The sequence below is a fragment of the Ostrea edulis genome, chromosome 9 (genome assembly GCF_947568905.1).
Source record: "Ostrea edulis chromosome 9, xbOstEdul1.1, whole genome shotgun sequence".
Taxonomy (NCBI): domain Eukaryota; kingdom Metazoa; phylum Mollusca; class Bivalvia; order Ostreida; family Ostreidae; genus Ostrea; species Ostrea edulis.
In genome coordinates, this window is record NC_079172.1 from 26,746,440 (window position 1) to 26,767,562 (window position 21,123).

A 21,123-nucleotide genomic window follows, 5' to 3' on the forward strand; every position below is an offset into this window, starting at 1 on the left:
CTTCAACCAATGATGCTTTTTGCCAAGTTTGGTTGAAATTGGTCCAGTGGTTCTGGAGAAGTCGAAAATGTAAAAAAGTTTACAGACAGACAGTGGACAACAGGCAATCAGAAAAGCTCACTTCGAGCTTTCAGCTCAGGTGAGCAAAAAATTATTGAATCAGAATTTCTTGGGAAATGCATATCTACACAGTGTCCTTATTAACTACAAAGTTTCATGAAATTCTGTTGAGCAGTCTCGTCGGAGTTGCGCTAACACCAAAGGGACTGACGGTACGGGCAAAACATTATACCCTTTGTAACTTCGTTGCGTGGGGAATAATTACTATGGTACAAATGTATTAATGATCCCAACCTGGAACCAATACCCTTGGATCATGAAATTTAAAATTTTGGAAAATGACTATCTGCTTCCTTTAAATAATCACAAGCTTTAAAGATGTTATTCAAATGTTATATACATCTACAATATAAACCAAGTTTGGCCCTGCCCTGTAGTCAGAACCTCTACCCCCCCCCCTCCCCTCAAGGATCATGAAATCTAAAATTTGGAAGAGGCCTTCCTGCTCTACATGACTATCCCCAGCTTTTCTTCTAAGAAATATGTTCAATTGTCAATACAAATTATGGATGCAGACAAATTGCAATAGGTAACCTGAGCAACTCGGGTGACCTAATAATTCCAAGAGCCCTAAAGTTTACAATTTACCGTTTTCCCCTTGTCCCAAAGATGCTGCATACCACATTTGAAAAGAATTAGAAAGGTAGTTTAATAACAAAATGAAGTTAAACATTTTCAATTCTTAAAACATGACAATCGACGTAGACCAATTGCTACTGTGTGACTTAGGTGACCAAAAAATGTCAATTTTTGTCCCACCCCTGAAGCCCCAGGGGTGCAGGAGTCTTAAAATACAATGCATGTCCTCCTTGTTTACAGATGGCTATATAAAACAAGAGATGTTTGTAAAACACATATGCCCCCCATGGTGCAAAATTGAAAAGGGTTATACACACACACATCATTTAATTGAGAGTAGTATCATCAATTCAAAATATTGAGCAGACAATATCTTCCTATGTCAAGAGTGGATTGACCATGTGACCTAAAACTCAATAGGGGTCATCAACTCCTGAAGATGTACCAGTGTGCCAAGTTTGATGTCTGTCAAGCAAAGGGTTCTCAAGATATTGAACGGACAGTATATTCCTATGTCCAATTTGACCCTTGACTTCTGACCATGTGACCTTAAAATAATTAGTAGTCATCTTCTCCTGAAGATGTACCAGTGTACCAAGTTTCATGTCTGTCAAGCAAAGGGTTCTCAAGATATTGAACGGACAGTATATTCCTATGTACAGTTTAACCCTTGACCTTTGACCACGCGACCTCAAAATCAATAGGTGTCATCTTCTTTTGACGATGTACCAGTGTACCAAGTTTCATGTCTGTCAAGCAAAGGGTTCTCAAGATATGGAGCAGACAGTATATTCCAATGTCCAGTTTGACCCTTGACCTTTGACCATGTGACCTCAAAATCGATGGGGGTCATCTTCTTCTGAAGATGTACCGGCATACCAAGTTTGATGTCTGTCAAGCAAAGGGTTCTCTAGATATTGAATGGTCAGTATATTCCTATGTCCAGTTTGACCCTTGACCTTTGACCATATGACCTCAAAATCAATAGGGGTCATCTACTCCTTAGGATGTACCAGTGTGCCAAGTTTGATGTCTTTCAAGCAAAGGGTTCTCAAGATATTGAGCGGACATTATATTCCAATGTCGAGAGTAGATTGACACTTGACCTTTTGACCTGAAAAACAATAGGGATCCTCTTCTACTCATAACTAACCCACATATGAAATATCATTATCATCAAGTGAATGGTTCTCAAGATATTGAGCGGACAACACATGGTCTACAGACCGACCGACAGGTGCAAAATAATATGCCCCCTCTTTTTCAAAGGGGGGCATAAATATAGTACAAACAGTAATTCATTTTATACAATTTTTATTGTTTTTTTTCATATTATTTTTATCTACAAATGTTCATGACCTTCCTTTAGGGTCATTATTTATTGTCAGTGAATTCATTTTCATTCTCACCAGATACACATATATGTATATACATGTATATATAAAAACCCCTGTTACACTTCACTTGCTTTGCTTCTTGAGATCCTCATATGTACACTTATATTTTCTATAAAGATTTGCTATACATGTAATATACTATTTTAAAAAAAAAATTGAAAGAGGCCATATAGTACAGAATATGCTAAATAAGATTAATATATTGATCATCAATAGGCTCATCCTGAAGTTGTTACTTTCACAAATGAAAGATTTACAGAGTGAAGCCACTCTTGCAATTCTTAAAATCTTAGAATAAAAAGACAACGGTATAAATAATCTTTCAAATGTAGCACTTTCAATTGCACATTTTATCTACATATGCGCAAAATTCAAATCTACAAAATACAAATCTAAAATCAGTTGCCCACCCCCAACTCCGAGACACTTTGAGTATGAAAATCTTTGATAGTGATTTTTGTACTCTTAGGCTGGCTGGAAAAAGATACTTTACTTCAATACAAGCCTGAGAAAAAAAATTTGTTATTTTAGGCATGAATTTCCAGCATACAAATGATAAGGACATTGGAATGTATGTTCATGGCTCTGTCTTACACCTGTACAAAAAAAGATGTCCAAAGAACACGGTATTTATCAAAATGTACCAAAATAAAATTTGACAAAACATTTCAACAGACACAACATGGAAGTATAATATCTATAGATTACAGATTTTGTCATCCTATGTAGGAAAGTTCTTCTCGAGGAGACCTTTCTCTTCTTAATGACAGAAAAAAAGCAATAATAAAATGACAATTACTCAACTCTGAACACTGAGCAATGAGAACTAAAACGCTCATCTCATGAACAAATACGGTCAACCGGACCTTGCCCCCTTGCTAAAACAAAGTTGCTTTTACCTTATAATATGGTACAACAAATGCTGTCCATCAAAATCAATTACTAAAACAAATTCACTTTACTCAAATTCTGGTTCAGTAACAACACCGAGGTCAAAGAAAATATTGATGTATCATTTGCGATTGACTTCCAATATTCTACGAGTCCTGTTTCTCACCGGATACACTTCCTTCTTCATTATTTTGAACACGTTCAAGCAGAAAAGGTCCCCCAAAGTATTTCAACAAGTTTAGAGACATCCTTATTGCATAATGATAGTATCATGGTGTGACAATAAGGGGGGAAAAAAAGATGAAAATTTTACAACCTCAAAAAAAAAAAAAAAAAGCAGCACTCAGTTTGTAATGTCCATGGTATTGTGCAAATGAAATGAAGTTATTACAAAATAAGGACAGACTGTTTGTTATACAAGACTATCACAGGGACAATATGAATCAAATATCACATGCATATTAAGGCGATAACAGCATAAAAGGGAGATAATCTCCAAATCTCTCACTACTGAATATTCATTTTTACACATAAATCTAAAAACAATAAGATCTTCTAAAATTATCCACCATTGTGAACAATTCGGAGATGTTCAATCTTTTGACAATTAATGAAAATAATATCAATTCGTCTCACTGCCGCTGCCATTTTCTCTCTCACTCAAATCGTCACAATGTGATCATCATATCACAAAACAATTCATTTAACAGGAAGAGTGTTCAAAGATTATTTTGTAAATCATTCTCTTTTTTCCCCTTAATTTGGCAGGATGTTGTATCTAAATATTCATCTGTTCAGCTAAAAGGTTCATAAAATCTATGTAAAAAATCATACTTAAAAATAACGAATGAAAATACTGACAAATAAAAACAAGGTTTCATTCCAAAACAACAGTATAGCATAAAAATGAAAATAAACACTTTAATAGCCCTTCACAAGGAAAGACAGTCGAGGCTGTTAAAATACACATATGATCAACCCAAATTTTTTACAACAGATATTTATCACATTACAGCCAACACAATAAACTAATGTATAAATGGGTTAAAAATTTTCTTTTTTTTTAAATACAGGGTGCATAGACCATTATTATTATCATTATTGCATGCAATCATCTTCTATGACGGGGACAAAAATTTACGAAATTTAAACAACTTTTCACATAGTAACAGTGTTAAATATTTGACAATGCTACCAAAAAACAAAAATTTCCACCATATTTACATATGTCAAGCCCATCGACACATTGGAGCATCAATTCTTTGGTAGTATTTTGATTTTTGTTTTCCATTGTTCATGCAGTGCAAGTGGTTTTACACTGCTTCATCATGAAGCTTTAAACATTAATGTAAGATTACTTATGTAGAACAATACTGACCATATAACTTTTGTCCTACATATATATGTATATATACTATATCGCATTGTGCTACAAACCATTGTAAGTCAATAAGAATTTCATACACACTGGCATAGAAAAAATTGGCATGGAACACAATTAATAAGATGAGAGTATATGATAAATGATTAATAATAATGATGAGAGAGTACAAAATATATCTCTTTTATTTCTCTTTCTCATTTTTCCCTGATAATCTAAAAAAAAAATCTATTGAAAAATAACTTTCTCACTAAAACTGTGCAACTTTAGGTTTGGCAGTACATAAGATTCCTCTTAAACTGCTCCTGGTGGTCACATGACCTTGTGTCATGTGACAGAGGAGATGCAACATGGAATATGTAGGTTGTTTCCGTGTTTCACAGCCATGTGAGCGAATTGTCCCCCGTGAGAATATTATCCAGTTTATTGACATTTAACACACTTTCCATGTCATTTAAGAGTTCATTGCTGATGTCTTCCTGAATAATACAAACGGAACATTTTGATTATTTTTCAATTTTCACAAGTGGAAAGATACTACTTGTAAATAATTGTCAGCCCTGACACTTGAGAGATGACTATTAAAAGTTTCCCTCCCTAATAAAGAACGTACTTGAACAATATTATCAAACTTATGCCAAGTCAATTCAGTGACAATTTTCTTATCAATGGACTGAAAACTATACAAGCAGTCAGCTATTCCACAGTAAGTATATCAATTTGGAAATATTTAACCCCCCCCCCCCCTATTCAGCCAGAAAACAGACATACCTGCAGGCTGGGGACCAAGTCCTCACTGTCCATGTTGCTATTTTCTTCATTTCCTCCAATGTTTCCTATATCCATGTTATTGAATTCACTGTGTCTGTGTCCTCCTACAAAACCAGCATATAACTTTAAAAATAATGCACAGTAAATATCAGCTCTATTGCACAGTCAATTAACACAGACATATAAACTGTCAGAGTCAAACAGTCCTCTGAAAAATGTGTGTAACTACACCAACATGGAAGCTTCACAACACATTGGCTGTAATCCTAACCTCTATCTACCCAGTTATCTTTATAACAAAATATAGTGAGGATTCTATACAAGTGTGATACATCTCTCATTCAACTCCTTGAAACAATGTGTATATCTGTGGGGCTGTAAAACCAAACAAATATATGCACAATTTCAACAAGATGGACAAAGCAGATACAAAATCATACAATTAGACATTTTATTTATCTCATATTATATTACTATTCAATTCCTTCACTCTGTGCCATGGATTTAGCTTCATACAAGGTTGTGTTTCTTACTTGCATGTAATAGTCGAAAGTACCTTGTATAAATTAAGTTTATCCAATGGCTGATATATATGCCACACATATGAAAATATCTGATACTAATTTTATCTACCCCCCCCCCCCCTCCCCCAAATCTATAAAGCTAAGTTCAGTACTAGAGTTCATATCAAGGAAGTAATTCATATCAAGGAAGTAATTCACATCAAGTAAGTAATTCATATCAGGTAAGTAATTCGTCAGTAAATGATACACAGTTAGACACATTATACACTGGTATTGGTTGGTCGAGTGAATGAAGAGAATATACAAGTAAGCAATACTATACATAAATTTTCAGACAACCAAGAGATACACAAAGTTGGATTCCAGATAAGGCACTGTTAACATGATGTAAATAACCTGTATTTCACAGCATGACCATACATACAAATTATAATATAAATTGAAGACTTTGAATTGTAAATTCACAATCTTTATTTTGAATGCAGAAAAATCTCATGAAAAGTTTGAACTTGAGACAAACCAACTTCCTTATCTCAAATCTTCCTTTAACACCAACAAGTTTCAATTTTTTCAACTCGCACAAAACAAATACTACTCTTTGTCTTCAATAGGCATGGCACTTAATGATACAAATAATTATTTGCATATACATTATTTTTTTCCCTTTCCCAAGTACATGTGTAACAAAGACTTATGTAGAAACATTGTCAACACATCAACGACAGTACAGAGATATATATTACAAAAAACAATGACATCATAGAATAATATGGCCTACGAAAAACAAAATTGGATGGTTTCAGTTTTCGTTCAGAGATTTCTAGAGAGGAGGAGAGAGCTGAAGGGGACAAATTACCTCCATCTTGTTCCATTTCGCTGACATTACTAAGGAAATCTTCAGGAGTTCGAGAGAGGCCATATGGAGTGCCAGTACCCATACCTCCTTAATTTAAAACAGAAAACACTCTTAGCATGGTTAATTGGTTAAACAATTCTGGAGTTCAGAAGATCTTATTTTTAAATGCTAATTACTTAATGAAATCAGAAAAAGCCCAAATTGTGTTCAATTAACTTTTTACAGTTAATTATTTGACGTATGTACATGTCCTGAACTTTCAATATGGCAATAATTGACTTACTTTTTTTGTAACAATTCATAAATTGTATATTAATTTAAATATGAAAGTACACATGACAAGTCGCAGAAAAACAGTAGAAGTTGCTTTTCAGGGTATTTTTTCTCTCTTCAAAATGCTGATTATTTCATTGAATGAATATTCTAATAGTTATGTACAACAAAATGCACTGTTTAAAAACCATATTAATATGCATGTTCTTAGTAAAGGATTACACACACCTACACCTTATAAGGACACCAAAGAAAAGAAAATCACAATGTTACAGCACTATCACAAAGAGATTACAAGTCTGCAGTGTGTTATTGGCGAAGAAACGAAGAAAATAATTGACTCGACCTTCCAAAACCACCGCACAATGAAGGGCAGGATCACTCACCAACACCGCTGTCTGAGCTTTCCTGCTTGATGTGGTTTGTTGTGGCATTTGACTGTCCAAGGAAGGGGTCTGCCACTGTAGTCATTTCCAGAGCTTGAGATATCACAATGCCTTGAGATGAGGGGGGATTTTCATGAATCTGTTGTTGTTGCTGCATATGCGCTCTTAGCATCATTTCCTGTGAATGACGTGAAAATAATAAGAATGCATGGTCTACTGAGAGGTGTGTAACAAATTTTATTGCAATGCATGTCTACAATGACGAGAAATGTGTGTTTTCTTAGCTTTGGTGCATCTGAGAATCATAGATTCCACTCCCTCCCTTGGGACATTTGAACTCGACACCAAAGTGAGTATCATTTTACAGTTGGATGGGAAAATGTAGATAGTGTTTTGAATGTCCAACAAAAAATTGCCATCATGACCCATTTAATTAGTTTACAACTAAGAGTGAATCTCTTTCTATCTGGGACTTGCAGTCAAACACACTACACTCCCTCTCACCTAGAAGGTCTTAGGACTTCAAAAACCCTCCAGATTTCCCTACCTGACGCTGTAGGTCTTCCTGCCTCTTGCGCAATAATTCTTTCTCCATCTGAATTTTTGAAATCTGAACTGAGGCTGGATTTTTTGTACCCATTGTACGATTGGCTGGGTGCTGAGGTGGTTGTCCCATTGGCCGTTGCATTTGCCGTTGCTGCACCTGTTGAACACCTTGGGGTTGGGAGGTGCTGAGTCTCAACTGTTGCAGTTGCTCAGCTACAAAATAAAAGTCCTATTTATTTCCAATACAATGCTCCCTTGTTATAATGCTATTCCGATATATTGCCAGAGAATTTCAACGTCCCATTCTCCTTGATATAAAACCCTGATATTATGCCATCCATGAACATTATTGTTTGCATTATAGCCAATATAATATTTGGACAAAAAAATTCATGATCAGTAAAATGTCTCAAGCAGTGAAGCTATAATCTTCATCATGGGCTTCCCAGGAATCAGTATAATTCAAATTATATAATTTGACTAAAAATGTAGCCACTGTGGAGACTCTTCAACATGTTTCTCTAGACAGAGGCATAAAATAGAAAAGTATAAGATCAATACTTTAACCTAATCATAAATGATCTTATTGGGAAGACTTCATATCAAATAATTTTTCTGGACTGAGGAAAATTTATTTAAAAAGAGTACCGCAAATGGAACATGATACGCCCGTGAAAATGCTAACATGGGTGTTTTTCTTAAGCCATAATTTGTAGAACTTTGCTTTGGGTAGTATCAGTCATCATCAGGTTGTGACATACTTTCTTTGCATAATATGAATATTTCTTAAAAATGAACAAAGTTCAACAACCTGTAATTTTCTTAAAAATTTAAGAAAATCAAAACCCTTGCCACGTGCACATCTTCCATACCCATATAAATACTCTGTAAAATAACAAGGTCCTCACTTGAAAACTGTGCAAGGAAAAACAGAACAAATCGTGTATTCTCTGTGTAATAATTCCTCAAAACGGACCAAGTTCAACAACCTGTAGTTTTCTTAAAAATTGAAGGAAATCAAAATCCTTGACACATGCAGATCTTCATTACCTATATACAAACACTCTGTAAAATAAGAAGGTTTTCACTTGAAAATTGTGGGAGGAGTTCACTGAACAAATCATGTACTCTCTTTGCAATATTTTCTCAAAACGGACCAAGTTCAACAACCTGTAATTTTCTCAAAAATTGTGGAAAATATAAAATCCTTGCCACATACTCATCTTTAATATCCATACAAATACTCTGTAAAACAAGATGGTTCTCACTTGAAAATTGTGGGAGGAGTTAGCCAGACAAATTATGTACCCTTCATAAAACAATAATTTTCAAATAAAGGGGCAAAACTCTTGCAAGAAAGGTCGAAATGGATCAAAATTGCAAAAAGATCTAGAGTGATCCAAAAAGAAGCTACATGGCTAATTTCAGCTTAATATGTGAAAGAGAAATGAAATTAGAAACAAAAAACCATGAACGGACATCTCTGTACTATAATATGTCCCATCTAAAGATGGGCGTATGAAAAGGAGGACAGTTTGGAATATCATCAAGACATCAATATAAAATAAAATAGGACTCTTGAGTTCATGCTGACATTTTGTTTTCCCTACTATTGACTATTGAGGTCTATGGGAAATGAATTGGTACTCTTTTCCCTGGAGCTAGATATGCCATAAAAAAGTTTTGGAATTTCCAGATCTTGGAAAAAATAATGAATGACAGAGAGAAAAATATCAATATTCATCTGTACATGTACACAGGGACTTCTGTGTCCCAACAATCTCAGAGGCACAAATATATGAGAAAAAGTAGTATTTGTAAAAATTGAATACTTACGTATGCGTGGATCGTACCAGCTTGTGGTGCGCTCTACGTGGTTGATGAAATAAATATCCCCTTCTGCGGTTGATGCTTGCTCCCATCCAGGTGGGAGAGGAGGTAGTGGCCCCAGATTCTGGAGTGAAACGTTGGGAGACTGAGAGAGGGGCGGTGGTGTTCGACTGTTGAGAGCATTGGTGCTGCCTGTTTTCCTAGGGTCCTGCCAGGTGGTGATTTGGGTTAAGTGACTTCAAAAGAAGAAAACAGTGTTCATTAAAAATCAGTTCTCCTGACCTTCTAATAATGCTTTTGACAGAATGCATGGGTGATGGTTGGGTTTATTGTTACACACTAAGCATATATATTATCACTATTAGCATATCTAATGGACACAAAATTTACATCAAATCCAAATATTGGTACATCATAAAACTTTAATTATGGTGCATTGTATGTATAGACATTATACATGTTCATGCTCTGTTCAATGTTAGATTTTCTTGTCGCCAACAAGTAAAATATTTAAACTGGAAATTCGTTAGATTTTATTTCATCTTAAGAATAATGCACAAACATTGACATCTGTTCTCATAAACAATGCAATTAATTACATGCAGAAACATCAATTAAACAAGAGGCCATTTCTTGGCTTTTCACTCTGACCCAAATCGGAAATGAATGAGGAATAAAGAAAAACACACAAAACTAGGGTGTTTTTAGTGCAAAGTAGGTCACAGGTGCCAAAGACTGCAGACGAAAATGAATGATTCAGAAGCAGACAGATCTTTACTGCCAAGTCATGCTCCATTGAATTTTTGCACCTCTCCCTTAATTTACTCCTTGAGCATACAGACTCATTCATCTTTGGCCAGTCAATTCTTCCAAGCCGCCAAAACAAACTCTACATGTGGGCAGTAGAATATTTGGGGAGTCAACAATCATGCATGATTCATTCATATCTACAATTATGATGCAGATGACTGCAGCTGAATTGAAGCTATAGAGCACATGAAAAATGACTAGTTCATTGCCTCCATCATGTGAACTACTCTTCACCCTCACTTAATCTGTTCCATTCACACAATTGTTCAATCATGCTTCTAACTAAATCAGACTATAAACAGTGCATCAGTACATGATCACAAATCACTCCATAAAGTTCTTTGAATGTAGGATCTAAGAGTAAATGCTACTTGAGAAAGCTATCTCTGATCTACAGACAAGAATGAGCAATTTGTACAAATGAGGGTGGAGAACATTTTCCCATGCATCTAGTTGTAGTTATCAATGCTGCCTCCTAAATAAAGTACAGCTTATTTAATTCAGGGAAATATCTGAAGTTTAAAATGCCACTCTGTTGAGTAATATCATTACTGTCACAAAAAGATTTTTTGCCTTTCCATGCAGGTTTTCAACCAACAGTTTTACTGAAATGAATTCCAAATGGTGGTCAATGTTAAATTAATTTTATGCTGATAAGTCATTTAATTCCTTAACTAAATAAATTTACTTATAGTCAATACATTTAAAAAAATATTCACTTTGACAATTTCCTAATCCCTCAAATTACAAATTCCACCAATTTAATCTCCATTATATATCACTTTTACCTACAGTTATTGACCAAAAAGTAAAAAGTGTCAAAAATCTGCAAGCGTGTCACGTGAACAAACACTCCTAGGCTAAAATCAGCCTTTTATGACAGCCAAACAATCCCAGATTATCAATATGGCCAACAGTAATAAGAGGTAACTCAAATTTAAAACTCCCAACTTTTTCAACAAACAAGTGCACACGAATACCTGGGTTTACACTTGCACTCCCACAGTTTGGTGGCCATTTTTTAAAGTTTGCATTCTTCTGGCCTTCCAAGACTGCTTTTTGATCAATGTTTTATTCATTATACACCTTTAGTAAATTGAGAATTTTATTCCCATGCTAAGCATTTATTGTGAACAAAATAAAAAAAAAAAACTTCGAAGAATAAATATGTATTTTCATAGAAAATGAACCACCTTCGAATTTCATATATATATTGGCATATTTTGCCTACATTCCATTTCTGATTGTACATATCCGTATTTGGTAATTCTGCTGAATTCCTACATTCCAAGTGCCACACACACACCTGTCAACATTTTGCACAGGTAACAAAACTCGTTTCAAACAGGATGTACACCATCTCTTAATGCATTCAGCCGACATGCTTTGAAATGCAGACTTTGTTTACGTAAAACATACAACACGAAACTTGCAAAATCATAATCATCCAAAAGGAATTAACGATAAAAAGATACCAGCTAACTGAAGGGGCCTGTGTAAGGCTACAGGTAATTTGGAACCCCACATCGACTACCTCTCATTTATCTTCTTTCTATGGGGTAGTTCGGTGCAGGGTTCTCCCACTCTACACTTAATCCTTGTTTACAAGGTACAATTGTAGCAACCTGCTGATTCTGTATCCGCAAATAGACCATCATGTAACTGTCCCTGAACTGCTGCATTTTCAGATTTCTATAACATTGTATGTTCACCAGTACTATTTTTTGTGTACATAAAAAAGAAAAAAATATATAGTTATGCATGTTAAACCCAAGGGAGATAATCTGTACTATATCAGCTATTTTCAAAATACCACAGCAATTAGTTTAAACCACACTTATCAAAATTGTTTCTCTGCTTTAAAATAGAACTACGGAATTTGAAGTATGTGAAATCAGTTATGTATACACATGGCCCACAACATTAGATGAACAGAAACTGCAAGCACTTGCAGATATTTGATGACAGGAGTCAAGAAACCACATGAAAAGTGTTCTGTAATAGGGGAATGTCACCATATGACACCAAAAGTATTGTGATTAATGCAAGTCCCCAATTCTTAAGATTGAAAGAATAAACTGTGTTTGACAAGTGAACATTCATATACTTATCCATATATTTCAAGCAAAACTTTCCATGCGTATAACCAATAAGTATACTGATTGACTTCAGATTCATGACATTACCATATATCACAAACTCTGCTGAAATCAAAATTCAAATCTGCAGGGTATTCAAGGTGTTTCAAACATTATATCAAACTTTCAAAAACTCTTGACACGCACTAGTTTTCATAGTAAATGTGACATAATTTTTTTGTCAATGTTAACACCTTTTCCGCTCTAATCACTGACTCAAAAAATTTGCTTTAAATCTTTTGACCGCTTACAAAAAATAAAAATGAAGATTGTATACCCCATTTTGTCTTTTCTGTGTGTGTTGAACAAAAAATCCTGGGTGGCTTCAGACAAAGACATGATGATTGACATTGTGAAATAATTACACAGCAACACTGAGGCCTGAACAGTAATCCAACCCCCAAATCCCACGGTCACATAGGTCTGAGAAAAACATATCATTCCTTCTCCTTATCATCTTTCAGATCCCCCCATTAAACAAGATACATAGAAGTGTTCTAAAAGCCCCTGTACCCAGCAGAACAAAAGGATCTCCCCACCGAGAATATTAACCTTTTAACCCTCAAGAAAAGAACCATTTACAAGTATATAAAACAATTTGCACAAACCATAATGGCCTGTTAAATTTACCCACAAAATTAAAATCAAAACAAACATTGACGAATATAACATAGACTGGTACAATATGGATTTGTCAGTCATTGGTGTACACCCTGACAGAAGGAATTCAAATGTATAAAGTGAGTTCATTTATAGGTTCGTGGGTTTGAATCCTAATGAAGGCAGTTATATGAAAAGAGGCATATTACATACTACTGTACTGGTAAATCTAGGAGGTATGGACGTGCCATTTTGATAGGCGTTTCATGTAAACATCTGTGTACGTTAGACTGCACAAATCTTAAAATCAAATGCAAAACTTTAAAATTAACATCTGAAAGAAATATATCTTAATTTCTGACTGGATGGCTGGCAAATTGACATCTGAGGAACGAGGGTACATGGTGAGTGGTGACTATGGAGACAGTGGGTAAAACTAGACAAACTATCATCAAAAACAAAAGGTCAACTGTACTAGCTCCTGGGATCATGTAAATCTTACAGGATAGTAACCCCATTCTTCTATGGATTACCAATGTTCTGTAACCCTCCACAAATTAAGGGCAGGCTACAATGTCAGACACAGCAAGAGATTTATCTTCTTTACTATAGACACCACAGCTATACCCTCAACGTTACTCAATTCTCATCCATCTCAATCCATTATTCCTGGTGTTTACAAACTCAGAGGTTAGCATTTATTTACTTGATTTGAAAATACTCAAGTGGCATAATATACACAAAGTAGTACACCTTCCACTACACTAGAACCATCCTTCAGCTGTTTGTCTTGGACTGAGTCCAGGTCTGCTGGTAGTAATGATCATAACGACATCTGCCAAATCCGACAATCTCACCCAGACACAAACAAAACGATACATTGGAGTCAAAATTTCCACCACCACATTCTCTCTGGCACAGTTTTCTTCTTCTTTAGTACTAAGTTATATATCTATATATATATATCTATATATATATCAAAGCCTACAGTCAACTAGTTTGACTGCCGATTTTTATGCCATTAATCATGCCAAATAAGTCAAGGTCATGTATTAGCAAAGTTTAACCGATGTAGCCTAGCTAGCTCACTTTGAATTTTTAATTTGCACCACATGCCAACAATGAAGACACTACATTAACTTTACCATTAAAACTCCCAGGAGTTTAAAACTTAATTGTTTCTTTTTTGAACATCTGGAATTAGCAAAAATCAATTGCCCTCTTTAATCATCATATCTAGGTCACTAAACCAATGACTATCGAGATCGATACATTGGTGTGTATACAGATCACAATATCCAGTCAGTATCACATATGCAATACAATGTGCATCTCCTGTTGTTACTAAGAGATCTTGGTTTTCATCTCCAATACCACATGACCTAAACCTCAGCTCTGGTACTGCAAGCTTGGAGATGATCATTCAACATCAGCCTCCCATTAGGAGTACAGCAGGTGCACTCCAACAAACTCAACTTCTCATAATGCACTCTCAAAAACTGATAATGCAGCCATGGGTGGTTAACCCTGAGAAAGCTACCATATCTCTTACAAGCTCAAAACAATATCCTATTCACTAATGAGCTAAAGATTATGATCAGGATTATGTAAACTTAGGCAACATTCGAAAGAAAACATTGGATTACTATCAACATGTGTACTTTGATCTAAGAGTTTTCGTGTACAGAATGTTACAATATATTTGAAAATTATTTTGCTTTACATGACTTATGAACACCACTGTAATGAATACAGTGACAGGTAGAGAGCTCCCCTGCAGTGTCCCTCTTGTTTAATCAAAATGTCAGAAGTACAACTGACCATTACATCACTATAACCTATGTAATGTTTACAAGACTAATCATTGAGTAAACTAACAGGTTGTACTATAGAGTAAAATTAAATTTCTTCAGGTGTACTGTGTATGAGAAATATGATAACCAGTGCTCTATCACATGACGTTTGTGTCACACGGGGGTCTATGTATAATATATAAATACTGTATACCACTATCATCTAACATTAATGACATGTAAATATACACCATGCTGTTACAAGGTACAGTGGTTGCTGTGAAAATAAACCATGTGTATGTACTTTGTGTTTGGTTTACGAAAATGAGATCACACCAAGCAAGCAAAAGTTCCACACATACAATAACCCCATGGTTACCTAAGGCTGTGTTTTTTAATGCAACACATCTTGTAATCTGTGTAGCTTCTTTATCTAAAAAACAAACAGCCTTAGGCACAAGAAAATTACTTCACAAGACCTAATAAAACCCATAATGAGTATAAGATCAAAAGCTACCCTGCTAATCCCCATCAAATCTACAACTTCATTACATACTAAAGTCATAACTTATAATAGATCAAACACAAAAGGCTTCTCATCAGATTGTTACTTTCTAACCTGCAATTAAGCAGTTGAAAAACAAACACTTGGAGAAAAAAAGGGAGTTCAAGAAAGCATTGCCTTACATCAAAACAAACAGTTGGGGGCCACTGGCCTAGTTATCATCAGAACATGATCTCTCTTTATGGTCTGTGATGAATTATCAAAGAAATATGACCTCTCCTGAATATTTAATACAGCCTTCTTACTGCAGGAAACCTCTTAAATCCATCGTTTGCATAATCTTCACTGTGACAATTCCCAGAGATGGGACTCCTTGCTTGAATTAAGGCTATTCAGTGCAGGTCTTGCACAAAGTTAAATAATGTATGACTATGTAAAAATAGAAGACTAATTCACGATTGTCAAGAGATTTACATGCACTTAATTAATATTTGTTCATACATGTACAATCATTATGTAGAAACTTATGACCACATTAAAGACCCCCACAAGTCATATATAATTGTGCATTGTAACTCCACAGAAATATGTATATCATGTTTGACACTAAATGCCAATACTGGGTAAATGTGGGAACTTGATTTAATAAGAAGTACAAAGTATGTAAAAGATAAATTAAGTGAACAAGGAAAAATAGAAAAGTTTTATTTACTGTAGTAAATGTTCTAAACCAGTGAATCGTAAATGATAAACATCGCAATGGTACAATACATTGGCACCGAAAATCTGCATATAATCGCAATTAACACTCTCAACAAAATTGTATTATACACATACACCATTTTTTAGGGGTTTTTTTTCATGAAATTTTCCCCTATTGCCTCACTGAACAGTTCACATTGTAAATTTGTAGTGTTCAACACTATAACAGTGGTCTACTATCACTGTCAAGTCAACCCAAAAATTAGGTTTTGCGTACTTGGGAGTGTGGAAATTGCTGCCATGATTTTGACTAGCCCATCCCAACTGGAGGGGTATAGTTAACCCCTTCCACCACCCCACCTGCCTCTCATCAATTTATGACTGATCCATCTGTCTTAAACATTAGTTCACTATTGGGATCAATGAGCACATCAGCTCTGTTAAAAAGGGTTGCCATCTTGAAAGTACATGTCTCATACCATCTGTATATGGAACACTAAATATTTCCATGAATGCAAATAGTATTAACAGTTTTTGCACTTACTTCATACTTTTAAATTATATTTGAAAGAATTCGGTGTTAACTCTCTAAATACAAGTGCATTGTATCCAACAGTTGATCATTTGTTGTATCTAATCTATTGGAAGCACCTGGTACCAATCTGGCTATTGTTATTTCAAGCAATTCAAGGTTAATACATTTTACATCACTTTTCTTCTTTAAAATACAGGAGCAATTGCAATGCATTATAATTTCAGCATGATACATTTTTGTCCAGTTATAGAAAAGAATACAATGGATTTATTTCTAATTCAGTGCCCAAACAGGTCATATTAAGGACAAATGCATATACAAGAAAGAAAGCCAAAAGAAAATGTTAACATAAATTGAAACGAAGTATATATATATGGACATTATAGCTTATATACATGTATGGTCTCTGGGATTTCTATCTTGCCAAAGCAAAGTACTGGATATAATAAATAATTTGCTGTAAAATCTCCAGTAGATTTAAAATGAAAGAGGTAGAGGCTTCATTGCAAATACAGATAAGCTTGTGTTTCAATAACATTATCATACTTTCGCCTCCAACAATTAGGTATAAGGTTTAGGTTTTGTTCTAGGTTTGCAAGTTTTTATATGTCACTTTATACTGCGAGCAAAATATTCTTATAAAAATAATTCAGCAGAATCACATATTTTTGTCAACAATTCATCAAATCTTAAGGAAAGAGACCTAGTTGATGGATTTAGGATATGAAGAGGGCCTTGGGAGTCTTGATACCTGGGTTAATGCGTTTGTAAATTTCTCAAAGATCCGTTTATCATAGATATATACTTACACATGTAAACTTTTATCTGATGGACTGCAGCAAATAACAATAGAAAAAAAAATTACCACATTTATTAATACATATGTATAGATCTATTTAAAAATATCTCAATTGTAAAATTCAACTTCAGAAAGATTTGGCAGAATTGTGTCCATGGTTCAGGTAGTTTCAGTTACAGTTTTCGATTTTACACAGTTAGTACATACATATGAAGTAAAAGAACAGGACTTTACATCTACCTATAATAATATATATACCCTATATAATCATAATCAAAAGTGTTATAAGGTGATTTAAATAGATGTGCACACTGAATCACCATGGAAGTATATTTCTTCTCTTTGGCCTCATCAAGTTGAATTGCATTTGACATGCTGATTAAAGTCTTTGTATGTTCCAAAAGAAAGTATTTAAGCAGCAATTTAAACATGAAAAACAAGTATTCCAGTACTTCTTCTTCTAGATTCCAGTACTTCTTCTAGATGCGAGTCTCTATAATTCTAACCAGACGACTCCAGACAATTAAAGCAATCACTACGTCTGCCATGATGAGCAGGAAACATAGTGTAGTACACAAAAATGCAATATTTTGCATGAAGTTTCGATAAATATAAAAAAAAATTTAAACACAAATCCATTGTTTTTCCCCCTACCCAAGTTAAAAAATGACAGAGCTTTCAATATTCAACAAACACTTGTTTTCAAACCTTATAAAGCAGTTTCCAAACTGCACTTACCTAAATTAGGAAACATTAGCAGTCACTGATGAATGATTACAGCCTTATTATGGGAATCATTTATGAGAGAAAAAGAAAGTACAATGGTACTGACCAATCCAGTACTTATACCTCACCTGCTCCACCTTTGATGAATGATAGACATGCACCCATGGTTATGTTGATCTCGTACTTAAATGATACTTCATCATCTTGAATGCATGTTAGTAGACTATATAAACACGAATAACTAACATTTACAAACATCTTTAATTTCATGCATTACACTTAACTAATCCATGTAAGGAAACTTTCACTTACTTCAAATAATATCTCTGTCCATCTTGAGTTTTGGCCATCTCCCACCCTGGGGGCAGGGGTTCGCTCTCTATGGGGTCTAACAAGGCATCACAGGAATGCTGTCGGGCGTGAGTGGGGGGTTGGGGGGCCGCTGAAAGGGTTTGTTGTAAAGTCGCGGGTGAAGAGTGTGCCCTCAAATGGGTCCCCATGGCGGGGTTAACGTTCATTTGTCCAGGAAAACCTGTCGAGTCATTACTACCTTGCTTCACATGGCCAGGTTGTGACGGTTTTGGTTCGTTAAAAAACGATGGAGGTAAATTCCTTTGACGGAACGGTATATGTCCCCCTAATTCGGGGTTTGGATTAGCTGCGTACTGAAACAGTGCATCAAGTTCATTTCCACTATTTTCCCTCACATGCACTACCTGTGTACCTTTCCGTTCTTGCATGTCCTGCGACATTTTGACGATCCAAAAATACCAACACACGCTTAACGAACGGTCAAAGGAATTTCTGGTTGTTCATAGATCCTATCATAGGCGAAAGATGTGGCGAAATCTTGAATGTTTCCTTAGAACTCTCAAAGAATGGAGGACACCATTACGAGTTGAACGAAAAATTTAGCCGCTTCACTGATATACACACGAAAACTTGTATTGCGCAGGGCAAAATAGTGCTACAAATAGAAATGTAAATAACTATTGATATATATTAAAATAAAATACATGCAACTAATTTCTATGAAATAATATTATATGAAATCATTGATTTGAAATAAAAATAAATTAAGTTCATGGGAAAACAAAACAAACAACTTTGTTGAGATTTACCTGTGAACTACTTTTACTCACAACGTATATTCATACATCGCATTTTTTTCATTGACGTCATCGATGCATCCCGAAAAAAGCAAATCGTAGGATGAGAGAGAGGACTAGACTGATTATCATCCGTTGAAATGCAAAATTTTAAAAGTGTATTGAGTTTCTTTATGTTTTCCCTCCCAGCTTTAACTCCGTAAACTCTTATCCTCATACGGGACAGAAGTAGCCCCGCCTTCTTTGTTCCATATTAGGAGTGTCTCGTAAGAACTAGACGCCAATCAAAGCCTGGCCAAATTATTTATCAATGAAAGGTAGAAATTTTAATGTGGGTGGAAATGAATCATAACTTTAACATTTTCAAACACCTTGTTTTAAAATACACCCAAGTGCTGTTTAGACTAAATAAAGTTGACTTTCCACCGATCATGATCTAACAAGGTTGTAATTTTTAAATTAAAAAAAAAATTATTTTTTAAAAACTTTAATAATATGGTGTCGTACCAAACAAAACGAGTTATGTAATATTTTGTGTATATATCAATTAAACCCTAAATCCAGTATGGTATATGATATCGATAGCGGTCAGCCGAATTCGACTGCCGTTGGCCAGCTCAGTTGGTAGAGCACCTGACTGGATATTCAGGAGGCATCCCGGTCTGATTTGTTGCATTTTCTTCCCAGCTTCCTGTTACAATTGTATGAATTCTATCAATATTGAAAAAAAATGTATAATCCAAAATTTATTATAGCCGAATAGCTAGATGCTTGCTACAAAATGTGCAACTCTCTCATGCTTTTGTGGTCGCGGTAGCTCAGTGGTATAGCGTTTGCTGAATTGCGAGTTTACAGCATAAAACAAAACCAACAACCTCGAGATCTAATTCATTGTAAACTACATGTAGTTAACTAAAATCAAATTTGTTTGGAACGACAATATCAATGGGGTTTTCCTCTAAAAGTTAAAAACTTCTCTGCAGAAAAAGATCAAGATTATCAACAAAAAGACTTTCTTCACCAAACTATTTAAAGATAAAGGAAATCACCCATATAGATGTGTTACACCTCGTTCCTATCGGAGGGAGATAAGGACTATATAACAGCTCCTGAGATTGATCACTGTTCGTTATCTTCACCTTTCTCTTAATTAATTTACAGTTCCTTAAAATCATGGGGGAATTTGCATTATACTTGAAAAAAATTCCTTCGAATGCTTTATGCAATATTTTACAACAAAAATTTGAAAGAAAAACGATATCGTTTAAAATAAAATATATGAAGTATTGTAAGTGTGATACGCAATTGTGCAATAAATCACACGGGTATAAACTAGCATTTACTTTAAAATTTTAGTGAAATAAAATTCAAATCATAATAGATTTATAGATCAAAAAATATATACCCTTGCGTAATCTCCAAAAACCGGAAGTTTCCAAGGGAAACAGGTGTTCCATCGAACCAAATAGCCCAAAGTGGGAGTAGCAGAAAAACGTCAATGGGCTCTCCAAATCTGGAAACGTCCCCTAAACCGGCGCTGTATCGCCGGAATGAGATAATGCTGACAAAGCCACAAACACACTTGACCCCTCCCCCGAAAGCAGTAGTCTAAACTGCATCCGGAGATCTTAAGCGGAATGATCTTAGTGCATGCTCTGAAATTGTGTCCTACGATTGTTAAGCACGTATATGCGTCTTGATATGTCGATATTACGAATTTTACAAAAGTACTCGAGTAAAAATCCTGGATCATATATAAATAATAATAATTTTTTAAAAATGGCAAACAACCGAATTTTTAGAGCATACGTACATGTATAGGGCATGATAAAATTATCTAGGTTTCTTTTGA

General features: G+C 34.9%; 1 protein-coding gene across 10 annotated transcripts; it reads right to left on the reverse strand.

Annotated features, from left to right (window-relative positions):
* Positions 1-1,996: 1,996 nt before the first annotated feature.
* On the reverse strand, positions 1,997-20,814 carry LOC125659135 (transcriptional coactivator YAP1-A-like). 10 transcript variants are annotated; one of them, XM_048890690.2, is made up of 9 exons: positions 19,284-19,502; positions 18,475-19,129; positions 17,447-17,470; positions 9,561-9,790; positions 7,726-7,937; positions 7,179-7,356; positions 6,520-6,603; positions 5,140-5,243; positions 1,997-4,847 (listed from the first exon to the last, which is right to left on the reverse strand). In XM_048890690.2, the coding sequence occupies exons 2-9, from the start codon at positions 18,912-18,914 to the stop codon at positions 4,746-4,748; spliced, it is 1,374 nt and encodes a 457-aa protein (XP_048746647.1). In that variant the 5' UTR covers positions 18,915-19,129; positions 19,284-19,502; the 3' UTR covers positions 1,997-4,745. The 10 variants fall into 10 exon arrangements, with proteins under 10 accessions (XP_048746647.1, XP_048746645.1, XP_048746646.1 ...); XM_048890688.2 differs by having other exon boundaries at positions 6,520-6,606; XM_048890689.2 differs by having other exon boundaries at positions 6,520-6,606; positions 19,305-19,454.
* Positions 20,815-21,123: the final 309 nt, after the last annotated feature.

What these genes read in the sequence shown, in the direction of transcription:
- LOC125659135 (XM_048890688.2), bottom strand. Translation starts at nt 18,914, where the DNA reads ATGTCGCAGGACATGCAAGAACGGAAAGGTACACAGGTAGTGCATGTG. An exon ending in GGACAGAGATATTATTTGAA is followed by an intron (nt 17,471 to 18,474) that starts GTAAGTGAAAGT and finishes TATTTGCTGCAG; the next exon opens with TCCATCAGATAAAAGTTTAC. An exon ending in TCAGATAAAAGTTTACATGT is followed by an intron (nt 9,791 to 17,446) that starts GTAAGTATATAT and finishes CTTCTTTTGAAG; the next exon opens with TCACTTAACCCAAATCACCA.